Genomic DNA, 15505 nt, shown 5'->3' on the forward strand with positions numbered 1-15505 from the left:
CAATTTCTTCTTAACATTAATCTCTCTTCCTTAAAACTATTTCTCATTATTCTTTCTGACTTTACTCTCTTTTATTCCATCAATTACCTTCATTTTCTTTAAATGCGAGTAATATTTGATTCCCTTCTATACATTCATCAATCGGTATCTATACTCCTACTTTGAGTCATTCACACTATGTAGCTGATTATAGGTAAGTCTGACTCATATTTAACTTTAAAGTACTTGTAGTATTTTACTATAATAGTATAGATTTTAGTGCTTAGTTTGAATACATAAGCTACGCACTAATAAAACTCATAACGAACAGTGTTAACCTTAAAACGCGTCGGTGGAGTAAGACGGGGTCTGTGGGGCAAGATGGACTACTATCCCATCTTACCTCCCAGTGTTTTAACCCGTTCTTTTTACTTTCTAGATTGATGAAGAAATGGATACTTGTGTGCTGTGCTTGGAGGTTATTGACCTGGACAACGCTAACGATTATTCAAAATTAACTGAAAAGGGTTGTATTGGCATTAATAATGCAAATAGACTGCGCAACCTATATGTGCCAGACATCATATACGATGAGAACTGTTACCTTTTTGTACACAAGGAGTGTAGAAAGAAACATATCAACCCTAAAGCATTGAAGGGTCAACAGAAACGACGTAGTGATTCAAGTGACACAACTGAGAAAACACTTCGATCACAGAGAACACCATTCAGTTTTAAAACTGACTGTTTTCTATGTGGTGTGTCTGTTGATCAACATGGCGGACATAAATATCCTGAAAGAAATATACTTCAATGGAGCCATGTGATGACGCTTGATTTTCAGAAGAACATTGAAGCGCAATGTGAGAAGAGGAAAGACGACTGGGCAAAGACAGTACAGGCACGTCTTTTGGCTATACATGACCTCCCTGCTGAAAAAGCTATATATCTCCGAGATTGTGCTTCACATTTTCGGTCAGGAATAAATATACCAGCGGCATACAGCAAACCAGGTCAACTGAAGAAACAGAAACTCGGTCGACCAAAGAATATGTCCAAGTTAACAGCATTTGAGGCATGGCCCCCACATTTAATTGTGGGCCCTGTTACCAGGATCTGGCCCGGGCCCCCTACCAACCGGGGGGTCGGGGGGGGGGGGGGGTATGGAATACCCCCAGCCTAAACGGGGGGTCCGGGAAAATTTTGAAAATGTCATGTATTTTAGTGAGTTTTTAAGGCAATCTAGGTATTAAATTTGTGAGTGGTAAATGGCACTTTTGCAGCCTTTTTTAAGGAAGAAAAGAGTTCTTCAATGAGTTTTATAAGACTTAAAATTACAGGAATTCAGCAATTAAAACTATTATATCAATACACAAAAGCTCCATGCCTATTAATATTTTGTCTTTTTTATTTCCCTGTAAAAGGGTTTGGCTATCTTAACTGCTATAATTGTATTTTGTAATATGGAGTAGGAAAAAAACTTACGTAAATCGAATTTAACAGCTTACACCAATGAAATCATATTTTATTCAGTGACAATTTTCATCAAGAACTTTAACAATACTACATTTTTTGGGAGTGGATGCCTGAGCTGCCGAACTTGCGCGAGTAGTCACGGAGAAAAACGAATGTACACGAGTAACGCCGAGAATGACCGATGCTGTCGATGCCGATGCTATCCAATCCATGCTTTAGTACAGTATTATACCGAGCGAATTGGGAAGAAAACTTAGGTCAAAATTATTACAATCTTTCATATTTTTAAAACTCCAAAAGTAAAGAATTTTTAAGTTTGTGTCAAATAACCTAGATTGCAATTATTAATTATTGAAAAATGGAAAATGGAATACCATACATAAAAGTGCAACAGGGACCAAATGTTGATAAAACGGGACAAATAAGCGTCCCGAGAGGATTTGTCGGGACGGACCAGTCCCCCTAAAACGGGACGTCTGGTCACCTTAGCTATGGTACATAGTACATGTCAATTTTTCAATGCTTTACAAATTTTATTTTAACTTATAACTATACGGATTAATTCTTGAAACTATCAGTTCAATTATAAAACCAAACTTTGTTTATTATGGGGGGAGTGAGGTAGGAGGGGCTAGGTGCCTGGCGGGAGGAAAGGGTAGAGGGAGTTTGTGGAGCCGGCCACTGGGGCCCGAGCTGGCTGTTCTGCTGTTGTATAGAACATACGCTCCTACGCACCTATAGTATTTAAATATAAACTACCTTAGAATCTAGAATTAATGCATTTTAAATTATTTAACTTTGTTTTTTGTAAAATATATATATATATATTATTTTTTATCTTCAATTTATGATCTGCTGTAAAGTGATCTTCAATGGGGGAAAAAATTTAAAAAAATGGGTAGGCCCGGGCCCCCTGAGGGCCCGGGCCCTGTGACCAGAGTTGCACCAGCCCCACCCTTGTGGGGGCCATGATTTGAGGCAGCCATTTCATACCTAGAGGAGAATGATGATGATACTATAACGTTAAATGATTTACATTCAGTTATGAAATTGAGGAGTGGACTAAGTGATGATGAACTGTACACTACAGCTCAGTTGAAACGTGAGCTGTTGAAGCATTATGGGAATAAAGTGTCTATTACTACAGCTAGGCAACAACCTAACATTGTCACTCTTACAAAGAATGCGAACAATATAATACACGAGGCACATGTAAATACTGCTAATGCAGATATAACCAACATGGATTGCTTGATCAAAACCGTGGGCCAATACATTCGATCAGAGATAAAAAATATGGACAAACATGACATGGAATACCCAGACAGTGATCAGATGTCATCAATACATAGAAATCTTGAATATCTTCCATCTTCGCTGCGCATCCTCCTGGAAACTATTATTAAGAGTCGAAACTCTAAGCTTCATATTGCCTCATTTGGCCAGGCAATAATGCAATCAACATGCCCACGTTCGTTTCTTCCCCCTCTTCAAGTAGGACTCAGTGTTACCCTAGAACACAAATATGGGCATCGTGATCTGGTTGACATGGTAAATAAACTTGGATTCTGCTCGTCATACACAGAAGCTACTAAGTATAGGCAAAATGCAGCTACTTCTCAGGGTGTTGACTTAACTGAAGATATTGCAAACACGTTTGTGCAATACCAGGCTGATAATGTAGACCATGCCAGTAAAACTCTAGATGGTTATGGTACAATCCATGTCATGGGCCAGATGGGAACATGTACGCCAGCCTTGAAAGTAACACGGAAGGTACCCCGATTGAAGGTAACAATGGATGATCTAAAGAAGATCTGCCAAGTTAAACTGGTACCACAATTAAACCCTAAGAGAATTCAGGACAAAATGATTTATACAAAACTTCGTGCGGTCAGTCATGACGATAACAATAGCAAACTTGACATTCTATGGCGAGTATCATTGCACTTCCCTAAGCCTCGACCGTTGTGGTCTGGATGCATGAAGATGCTACATTCACACATGCCACACCCTGGCAAGAGCTCAGAGTTCTTTCTACCCCTCATTAATTTAACACCAAGTGACCCAACATGTGTCAGATCGACCCTAGAGTACCTGTCTGATCATGCCAAACGAAATGGAGTAACACCAATCATTACATTCGACCAGCAGCTATGGTGGATTGCAAACATGATAATCGAATCGCAACCAACTGACAGCCCTCTTCGTCAGATAATTTTAGTTTTGGGAGGTTTTCATACTGAGATGAGTTTCCTGGGTGCAATTGGGAGCTTGATGGATGGATCTGGATTGGCTGAGATCATCTCTCAAGTCTATGCCGAGGGAAGTGTAGAGCAGATTATGTGTGGCAAAGCAGTTGCACGAGCTGTACGTGCTCATTTTCTGGTTGACAGTGCTCTCAATACCATAGCTACATCGCAAATGTACAACATTCCTGTACCTAAAATGTGTGAGGATAAGCCTGTGGAGTCACTCTCATCTTTGAGTGAACATTTCAGTTTATTAGCTGAAGATGTCGAAGCCCAGTTCAGTACTGAAGGAGATGCAACTGATAGTGTACTCATTATGAATACAGTTCTGGATGAATTGGATGAAATTGCTACGGAGGAAGTAAGTGTGGAAGGCGTTTCCCTTCTTGAGAGTGCTGGTGAGCTGATGTCAAAGGTTAATACAGGACAATTGTGTCTATATGAGGCCCTCAATTCCGATATAATTTCACAGCTACTTTTAACTGCAGAAAAATGGTCAAATTCTATGGCACCATACCGCACAGCCAAGCTCTGGATCATGTACATGCGTATGGTGAGCATACTCCGTTCACTCATCCGATCTGCTCGTACTGGTAATTGGAAGCTTTATCTTCAATCGCTTCATGACATGCTACCATATCTAGCTGCATCAGGTCACAACAACTACGTGAAGTCACTTGTTTTGTACCTGGAAAAGATGGACAATCTGGAGGTAACACATCCAGCTGTTTATAACTCATTTTTGGAAGGACTGTTTGTCGTGCGCCACAGTGATAGTTACTGGTCAGGTATATTTAGTGACCTTTTCATTGAACAGGTCTTGATGGGAAGTGTGAAATCGGCTGGTGGTCTGACTAGAGGACGTGGGTTCGAAGAATCAACCAGTCTGACCTGGCTACTATCTGCGCCTGCATGTGCTGAAGTAAATAAAGCCATGCAGGAGGTTACATGTGCCTCAAGGTCAGAGGAGTCACACATTCACAAAGATCTTACGCAGGCCAGGCTTAACCGTGATTCCAAAGACCTGCAGTCCATCATTGATTATCTAGAAGAAAGAAAACCATTCTCCAAGAATTCTGAGCAGCTTCGAAGCCTGTCGCGTGGGGTGATAGCAGAAAGGACCGTAGACGTTGACTCTGCTGAGGTAATTGGTGATTCTATCCTTGAATCTATGGTGGGAATGTCAGTTACAAAACATACATTCAAGAAAAGACAGCAGGTTAGTAACTTAGCCTCCTCCATTTATGTATGTGTTGATGGTGAAAAGCTTCAGATTGATCCGGCACAGCTATATCAGCGGCTTCTTATTGCAGGGGTTGGCACCATAGATCTTCAGACACTGTTCCAATATGAGTTATGTTCGTATCCTTCATCCCTTTTTGACAACAAACTCTTTATGCGCCTTGCCACCAAGTCTGAGTTACTAAACGGCCTAGTAAAGATGGTGCCAGCGTGTGATTTAAAGGAACTGCCTATCAATGTAGTTATGTATATCATCGATGGAGGTGCTCTCTTACAGCGCTTACCATGGCCAAAGTCGACATCATATGCAAATATTTGCCAGCTATATATTACGTTTGTTAAAAAACATTATCATACTTCTCTTATTGTGTTTGACGGCTATAGCGATGGACCTTCTACTAAGGATGAAACTCATCAAAGGAGGAGTGGTAGTGAGGTGGGTGTGAATGTGGATTTCACTCCAGATATGTTGCTAAAAATGAAGAAGAAGTCATTTCTGGCCAACACAAACAACAAGCAGAAATTCCTTCATCTCCTGGGATCAGAGATGACAAAGCAAGAAGGGATTCAAGTCACTCACTCATCTGGTGATGCTGATTATGATATAGCAATGACTGCTTGCACAACTGCTTTGTCACAGCCTGTAGTAGTTGTAGGAGATGATACAGACCTCCTCATTCTGTTACAACACCACTTATCAGTCATTAATCATGAGACTATCTATCTCCAAACTAGCACGAAGCTGATAGATGTATCCAAAATGAAAAGAGAACTTGATCCTAACCTGAGTCGCTCCCTACTCTTTATTCACGCTCTTTCCGGATGTGATACCACATCGAGACCCTGGGGAATTGGAAAACTTTCAGCCATGAACAAATACCACAATCTGAAGGAAATCGCTGAATTGTTCATGATTGAAAATGTCAAGCGTAAGGAAATTGAGCTGGCTGGTAATAAGGCCATTGCAACCATATATGGTTGCAAGAATGGTTCTGATTTGAACTCTGAACGTGCTTTGAAGTTCACGGAAAAGGTAGCCTCAAGTTCCAGTTATATGCCCCCTGAACGCCTACCACCAACAACAGATGCGGCCAGATTTCATAGCCAGCGGGTTTACCATCAAGTTCAGGCATGGCTAGGCATCAAGATTGATGCGACACAGTGGGGCTGGGTTCTATGTAACACAGCTAACAAGTCCATATTGAAGCCACACCGAATGGAACAGCCTGCAGCACCAGAGGCTCTACTAAAGATAATTAAGTGCAACTGTAGTGGGATGTGTTCCAAAAATACATGTTCTTGCAGGAAAAATGGTCTTCAATGCAACTTGGCATGTGGTCAGTGTAAAGGGATCACATGCACAAATGGGCAAACCCTTGATTTGAGTGAAAATATTGAAGTAACATAGTAATTTATTTCAGAGTAACAGTTTCTAAAAAGGTGACAAATGATAGATATGTGGGACTATTTTTTAACACTTCAGTCAATTTTAACAGTATATTATTAGCAGTATGAATTGTCGGCTGTATTTGTATTAAAAAGTGTGTTCATTGAAATCGATTTATTTCTTCACTATTATACCATTATTTTAATACAGTATCCTATGTAAAAATAATCCATGTGCCCCGGTACCCCGTCTTACTGTCTCATAATGTGAAATCTCATTTTAAGTTGCATGTTAGTTTACTGGTATTTTATAAAAGCTAAGATCGAAAACTAAAACCTAGTTCTAAAGATAGGCTATTTCTAAAGACGCTTCTTTTATTTACTTTTTTTAAATTTAATAATACGTACTATGCTGATCAAGAAGTTATTTATTTCTAAAGGTAAGTTTTTCAACTTTCCTCCATGGAGCGTATTTTGGTGACTTCCATCTTATGCTTTTAAATTAGATACAATCATATTTTAAGTTGTATATTTGGTTTTGCCACCCTTGTGAACATTGAATTCGATATACTGCACACTATTATCTAGAAGTAAGTTTTATTTTAGTTTTTTCCCCATGAATCGATTTTGGCGGCCATTTTGCGGTGTAAAATGACGTCAAATCACATTTTAAGTTGCATATTTAGTTTCCCCACCCTTCAAAACATTAAAAACGATATACTAAAACCTATATATAGCAATAATATTTTTATCTGTTTTTTTTACGGAGCGATTATTATTTTAATTTAAATACCATTATTCAGGTACTTCCCCAAGTCAGATTTTGGTAGACTTTTTTTTGTGTTGTGAGGAGGTATAAAACTAATGAAATCCGTTGAAAAACCTTTTGAATTAATTTTGTTGAACCTCCGCTATATATTTCTCTTTAATTACCGGACTATATCTGGATCTCCTTCTCCTATCTGTGATGTGGTTTTTTTGTCGCCCCTATTCAAGGCCTCACCCGCAACTCTTCCGTGGTCAGTTTGGTTTTGTAGCAATAATAAGTAATAAGCCAATCACCGAACTTAGGTAAGTTACGACTCTCGGCTTTTCTAACAATTCTTGTATCTACATAAACATACAGGAAACGTATGGAATGGAATCTCGAGAGCCAAATGAGGTAGTCAATGTACAAGGTACTAAAAATCGCTGCGAGTGTCATTTCTTACAGAGGTCTCTTAATCATTGATCACTGCTTTTGTTCGAAAGAAATTTAGGTTAATTCGTAGATAACTTTATAGATAACTTGTTTATTTATGTAACTACAACTAAGTTTGTTTATTACTCTTTATAAAATTAAATTTAATAAAAAATATGATAATGGATTAAGGAATTAACTTAAGAGACACCTAGCGGTGACTAGACGAACTGTTGCGAACCTCGACGGTAGCACGTCTAGCCGTGATTGACCGAACTATCATCTCAGTGCTTCACCAATCTGCAATACCATTATGTTATAGTTTGTTAAATATGTGATTATTATGCCACTAAACACAAAAATATTTTTATTCATTATTTATTTTTATTCTGTTTATTACTCAAATACTAAAAGAAATAGACAGAAGGTGGTATATTGGAAAGTTATCAATCTTTGACGCTTAAAATGATATGCTGTTTGACATACGTTGCCATTTATTTTTTTATTTACAAGGCTACTAACATTTTAAACATAAAATTTTGGTGAAAAGAATAATCATTTTGAAAATTATTACATGCATCATTAAAAAACGGTGTTTGCCGGGATTACAAATTTTCAATCGGAACGGAAAAATGTTTAGCGGTTTTGTTATTATAATCGATAGTAAGTTTATAATTGTTTTTTCTTAGTTTCTATAATCAACGGTAAGTGTGTAAATGTAAATGTCATTAACGATTTGCATTTGTTTATTGGCATACTTCTCTGTGGATACTGTAAGTAGATTGTTTAAATTTATTTCTGGTTCAATATTACACTGTTCACAGAAGTTTTAACAAAATAAAAATAAAATAATAACATAAATAACATTGCGGGTTCGCTCAAACTTGAGACACCCTGTAACATAGTAAATTTAGATGCAGGACACAAGTTCGATTTTTTAGGCTTCGTCTAACAACAAGTCTTGGGGAAGCCTTCGGCGTAATCTTATATTTTCTGTCGTTTCGCCAAGATTGAATGCCTGTGCTCCAGGAACATTGTTTAAAGAATTTAGAAATTTGAAGGAGGATTTTACAATGAAGGTCGAGACAGACTCTATTCCAAGCTCTTCGTGTAAATGGTCGTTTCTAACGAGCCAAGGAGCACTCACTGCAATTCTAATAACTTTATTTTTTATTACTTGACTTTTGAACAGTTACATTTTTTTTAAATAGCAAATGTCCAGATAGGTAATGCATACTGTAAGTAGACATGTCATTTACGTTTAACAGATCTACCATCGACTTTGGATACAGCAAGTATATATCCCATTGACGTGAATCGGATGTAGCATTGTCTAAGAGGATAAGTTACTGCAAGTATTCCCACTGACTTGATTCAATAGTCAATGCTTGAACCAGATGTACTATTGACTTTAGGTACTGCAATTAGACGTCCCATTGACTCTGGATGCTGCAAGTAGATATTCCACGTATATGAGCCCCAGCCAATTGTGAACAAACTTTTCGTGGCTGGGGTGGTTACATTACTCGACATTATTAGATTTATATACTTGCTCCGCTCGATATTGTATCAGTTACTGCATTACACCTAGTTAAAAATAATTAACAGTCTACATAATAGAAACTCTGCTTGATTTCAGTATTTTTCTGATATTTGTTGTTGCCGGGGCCCAAGACAAGTACTGTACACTACAGGGGGTGGTATATCTCCCGCGGTTTCGCGCCGCTCACGCTTTTGGCGGGTGTCGTTAGTTTAGAGCGGACTCCTGCACCACGATCACGTCCTATAACATTGCGTTTCCCTTTGTGCGATGTAGTTTGAAAACTATTTAATTATTTTAATTCCAGTCGAGTTTATATCGCGAGTCTGAAATAAATAATAGTTGAAATGAGGTTTCTTCTGCTTTTTGTCTTTGGGAGTTTCGGTGAGTGTTTTTAAAGTCGTAGTTTTTCTTTTTGACAAATTTTAAATTTAAGTAGTATTTTTTTATAAGCTATGACAATGATCTGATAGATATTGTTTTTGCTTTAAGCTTGAGTTTTTATTATATAGTCTTCAAACAGTAAAAGGTCGTAAATCAGATTTAAGAAGGGTAAACTGTTATTTAAACCAAACTTTATTCTTTTGTGGCATGGATAATATGTGCAATGTACCTACTGTAAGAATTCAGGTTCAACCATATTCAACTTGTAAATTATGTTACATATTTATTAAAAAAATTGTCTGTAAGTTTGTATGGGTTTTTGCAGTCGGTCTAGGAATCAGCTGTCAAATTGTCTATCGTCGAAAGTATATTTATTAAAATAAACTGACCTGGAATATCCATTCGAATTGTACGAGTAATTTAGTTCATTTATTCTAATTTCTTCAAACATTTTAGGTAATAAGCACACTATATTTGCAAATAAAGTTGATTTAGGTATGTCGTAACAACTTTAAAGTAGAAACCATTTAGTTGTAATACATCTTGCTTATGGGTACTTACTTGCGTCATTGTTTACTTCGAATAGTACATTTATGATTTATTTCTTGCTCACACTGTTAGAAGTACTCTATGTATACTATCAACTGCCTGCCATTTGAGGATAAAATCATATGTTATTAATTGTTATGATCTATTTACTTTCTTGTTTACTTTTTATCAGTTTTGTTCTCAACCATGTTAATAAACCATCAATTGTTTTTCATCTCTTTTATTTTGTAAAAACTAATCACTCATACTATCTATCATTAACACACACAGAATAATAATGCTTAGTGACTATCTTACTTGGTACACTGTAAAACCATGCAGAATATCACAAATCGATATCGTATTATGGTAGATTCAACATGATATTCTTGAAATAGTCTTATACTAAGAATGAATTTGTGTGCATGCGCTTTAATAAAAACAACAATGCATACTTTAGGACTAAGTTTTGACAACATTTTTTAACATATTGATTTTGAACAACTGAAAGAATAGACAAGTGTTGTGTACAAAATTAAAATTGAATTCTTAACAATAAGGGATTTTTTCCTTTTAAATACATGGACTGTGAGTAAAAACATCAACAAAAGAATGAGAATGAAGTCTATTCCTATACTTGTGTATGGTACCGGTATGTGTTTCAAAACGAGCCCAATTCAGCGAAAGGTTTGTTTCGGGCACGAATACACAAAATAAATCGTTTAAATTTTGCAAATTAGGCCTCTAATGCTTCCCAAGTTATGAGTTTAACATGTTTACATGGTTTTAAAAAATTGCAAAATTGTTCTTTAGAAATTTAAAAATGCAAATTCCGTAGAACAATTTACCAACAATTGGTTGTTCTGAAAAAGAACTATTTTCGGTTACAAAATGCAATTAAAATAAATAATCGTAGTATATGACAGTTACTCTTTTCGACCATTCTGAACCCTTTGATTCAGAATCAAAGTACTGTTGGGTACTACAGTATTTGAATCACATTCTAAAAGTGCGCGAGAAATATACATGACAAATATTTACAATTAAGAAAACAGGCAAACCGCTGAATAACAAAAGTTGTTTATATTTCAAATAACCTCGAATAAAGCCAAACAAGTGAAAATGTTGCACTGCCATATTGGTATTTGCGGGTTTAATTTTGCCAACAGAGCTGTGTCTTATGGCCCCTTGAACTGTACATTGTAACACCTATTTACAACAACAATGTTGGCGAGCTGAAATCCACAATATAAAATAGAATAGAAATAATTAAATAATTAAAATAACAATAAAATATTAAAATAAATTTAAATAATGAGTCCCCATATGCAACTAGTAGAACAATAAACCAGACTATTTTTAAGAAGAATGAGTGATTTTTGTCAGAGGAGTGGAAAAAATACTGAAATACTCACGAGTATAAATGTCAAGTTATAAATTAGCAGTTCTATTACCTACTTTTTGTTTTTATGCCATAACGTATTTATGCGAGGAGTAAAAATATTAACAATTTATGTCTTCTTGTAATTGTGTAGATATCAGACAATTAATACCGTAACCAATTAAGACCAAGGAGGGAGGTCATAGGGAAATGAGCCCAAACTATAATTTATATATTCTACTTCTATTCCATGGGGATAAATGTGGAACAAACTGTGAGATTAAATTTGACTATCACTCCAATATAATAACTCAAATTTGTTTCATTCCAACAAAATACTGTAATTTCATTATATTTTCATCTCAGTTTCTGATGTTCTTTAAAGTTCATTAGGGTATCAGTAAAATATCAGTGTTGTACAATACAGGGTGGTAAAAAAGTCCCAGGAAAGTTAAATATTAAAAAAAAAACAATGTAGACAGAGCTACAATACTTGGTATAAAGTTACAGGGCATAAAACTCTATTTTAACACATATTCAGTGATCCAATAACTCTTCAGGGGGACGGCCCACAAGGAGTCGGGAGAAAATCTTAAAAGGAAGCATAGGTCAATATGCACATCAAATTAAAGGTCTTTTTTTAGTAGAATACAATGCCGCAAACCGCACTTCAAAAGGTTGATCCTGCGCAAAATGGCAGATGTTCAAAGATTTCTTGAATCCGCCATTTTGAATCTTTGAACGACTGCCATTTTTTACTCAGGCATTCTTTTGAGCTTGAATTTACTTGATGTACATATCGACCTATGCTTACGTTAACAATTTTCTTCCGATTCCTAGGGCTGTGCCCCCGAGGAGTAAGCGTATAATGGCAATGTAAATTAAATGAATCTTTGAACAACTGTCATTTTGCGCAGGATCAACCTTTTGAAGTGCGGTTTGCGGCATTTTATTCTACTAAAAAAAAACTTTAATTTGATGTGCATATTGACCTATGCTTCCTTTTAATATTTTCTTCCGACTCCTTGTGGGCCGTCCCCCTGAAGAGTTATTGGATCACTGAATATGTGTTAAAATAGAGTTTTATGCCCTGTAACTTTGTACCAAGTATTGTAGCTCTGTCTACACTATTTTTTAAAATATTTAACTGTCCTAAGACTTTTTTACCACCCTAGGGATTCCAAAGTATCGAAGAATCCAAATCATCTCCTTTTCATGTTTCCTTGTTTCATGCTTTTGATCACCTGAAAAATAGACTGCCTTCCGGAAAGCTAGGTGTTGTTAAAGCTACCTCGTCGACCAACAATTGAACAGTGTAAATAGTTAGAATTTGCCACAGTTGGCCCATATGAGTGGAATACCTACATGTATCCGAAAGGCAATGGTATATTCTACTATTGTAAAACTTCACAAATTGAAAATGTTTTCCGTTCTAGAGTCAATTGATCCGACCCTGATACTGATGTGAACCGTGTATCAATTAACCCCTCGTAATAAATTGCCCGTTACACCACATGTCAACATGGGGGGGGGGGTCTCCTCCCTAAAATGTACCCCTGGGATTGGGGAGTGACGGGCAATGTCCACTGCTGGTACTCGCTGATGGGAGGGGAGACGACGGATTTCACAGACTTATTGGGTAGCTTGTAATGGGGATATGTGTGTAATGGATATACAAAACTGTTCGATCAGCGATTTCTGAAAGTTTTGCCTCGGAAACTGACCTTTCTAAACTATCTTTTAACATTTTTAGCTACTCACATGTCAAAAATTACTCTTTCAAGAGGTTGCTGGTCTCTTTTCCCTTGCATTTGCCGGTCAACATGGACCTCCTCAAAGACCTGAGCGTGAAACAAATCAAGCAGAGAAAGGGGCGATCTGATGTACAAAATTAAGTTTAACTGCAAGATGCAAACCACGGAACGTTGATACCTTGTTTTCACATGTCGTCACAGTGCTGACTGAGCCACCAATTAGAATTATTCCTGTCAATATTCTGTAAATGGACTACTACAATGAAATACATCTCTAAATTAAAACAGCCATAGTAATATAATTGAAGCACAATATAAAAATAAATATTTACATTGTAGCCTTTTGTAAGCATAGTTAAAGAGCAGTTTTCAGTTTCCAAACCAACCTTATGTATTATGTAGGTTATATGTAGGAATAAAAAAAAAACAAATAGAACACTGGTTAAAACTGTCTTACATAAGACTATTTTGAACCATAGAGGTCTACAGTTGAATGTTGTTTTTGACAAATTACCCATAAACCAATGTTTACTATCCATTATGGATATTTACGGTACAGTCTGGCAAATGTACGGTTAAAACGTCTACACTGGCTATATTTGTGGTACTTGGCCGTAAATTTGCATTTGTAACGTCGTGTGATTTTCCGTTACAGTTCTATAACATAAATCAGCTGATTCAAATGTGTGTCTAGATGTTAACCTGCTTGTGTTTAGATTGTTTACAACTTTTAACATTTCATCTTTGACTATTAATACAACAATTTCATCTTCTATAAGTATAAAAGAGGATGTTTGTATATTTGTTTGTTTGGCAGTGATAAAATCAGACACCGCTGACCCGATTGCCACGAAACTTGGTACATACGTGTAGAATGTCATGGAATAGGTTTATACACCATCAATTTCGTGATCCGTCCAATCGGCTCCGCCCCAGTGGCTCTGGAGTTTCCCATGTTAACCTTATGAGAAATGGAATTAATGAATCTTAACAGCTGTTTCAATTAAACAAGTTGGTTCTGTTCTATGATGTTCAAAAGAATTAAAGTTACAAGGATTACCAACAGGGTGCAGCACTATTATTTCTTTTACATTTATGACAACAGCTAATTTGCAACCAAAAGGTGAGTGAGCGTAGCGAACGAACTTCAACCTGGAGGCGAGTTAGCGTAGCGAACGAGCTAACCTGAAGGCAAGTGAGCGTAGCGAACGAGCTAACCTGAAGGCAAGTGAGCGCAGCGAACGAGCTCCAACCCAAAGGTGAGTGAGCGTAGCGAACGAACTTCAACCAGGACGTGATTGAGCCATGCAAACGAGATCATCTTGAAAATTAAGAAGTTAAACGGGGCAAAGCCCGCGGGATTATAAATAGTCAAAGGCAAGGGCCAGGTCCAAATTCACCAACATGTTTGGGGTCGTTTCTAATGTCCAAATTCACCAACTTTCTACCTTTAGCAGGTACGATATTTCTCCCGGCGGGCGGGGAAGGAATTCCCTCCGAATAGTTTGCCATCGCCTGCTCCGTCTCGTCTCGGCGAGAGTGTACTGTAACCTAACCTACCCTAACTTAACCTAACCTAACCTAACCAAACCTAACCAAACCTATCCTAACCTAACCTAACCTAACCTAACTTAAATAACCTAACCTAACCTAACCTAACTTAAATAACCTAACCTAACCAAACCTATCCTAACCTAACCTAACCTAACCTAACTTAAATAACCTAACCTAACCTAAAGCTGCCTGAAACAATCACAGCTTAAACAGTACTATTAGGGCTAAGCAGTACACTCTCGCCGAGACGAGACGGAGCTGGCTAGGGCAAACTATTCGGAATTCCTTCCCCGCCCGCCGTGAGAAATATCGTACCTGCTCCAGGTAGAAAGTTGGTGAATTTGGACATTAGAAACGACCCCAAAAATGTTGGTGAATTTGGACGTAGCCAAGGCAAGACAACGTCTGCCGGGTTCAGCTAGTACTTATATACTGTACTACAACTACTATGCAACGAAAAACCAGCTACATTTGCATTTCACTTGTAGGTTGTAAATAGTTATTATGAACTTTCTCACGATTCGTCCTCTTCTGGCGTAGTGTCACATGTTTTAATACAGCGTTTTGTACAGTTGGGTGGAATATCTTTAAAGACTAACCTATTTGGCTGCAGTGCGATCATGTGTTCATACGTGTCAAATTTTGAGGTTAAATCAAAACAAACAAACTGGCATGTTGTCAACAATTATGGGCCGTGTTTTATTACTTACGTAAGTATGCTCATTTAAGAAACGTGTTAATAATTTAGTATATTTCATTGTCCAATTTATTAGAAAAATTCAGTATTTAGGATACTGAATTTTACAATTGCACAAACAATGATCATTTAAAATTGAGTAATAGCATAGA

At 37.1% G+C, this 15505-nt stretch overlaps 1 protein-coding gene across 1 annotated transcript in view; it reads left to right on the forward strand.

Moving 5' to 3' along the window:
* The first annotated feature begins 9291 nt into the window (after positions 1-9291).
* The window catches only part of LOC128985634 (junctional adhesion molecule 2A-like), a 58649-nt gene continuing 52435 nt past the window's right edge, over positions 9292-15505 (forward strand). The window contains exon 1 of the mRNA XM_054405363.1: positions 9292-9439. Coding sequence (XP_054261338.1) covers positions 9403-9439 — 37 coding nt within the window. The 5' untranslated portion in view covers positions 9292-9402. The remainder of the gene's footprint in view (positions 9440-15505) is intronic.

Source organism: Macrosteles quadrilineatus, unplaced genomic scaffold, assembly GCF_028750875.1.
Source record: "Macrosteles quadrilineatus isolate MER2022 unplaced genomic scaffold, UCM_ALF_1.0 Scaffold_2__2_contigs__length_208266976, whole genome shotgun sequence".
Lineage (NCBI taxonomy): Eukaryota > Metazoa > Arthropoda > Insecta > Hemiptera > Cicadellidae > Macrosteles > Macrosteles quadrilineatus.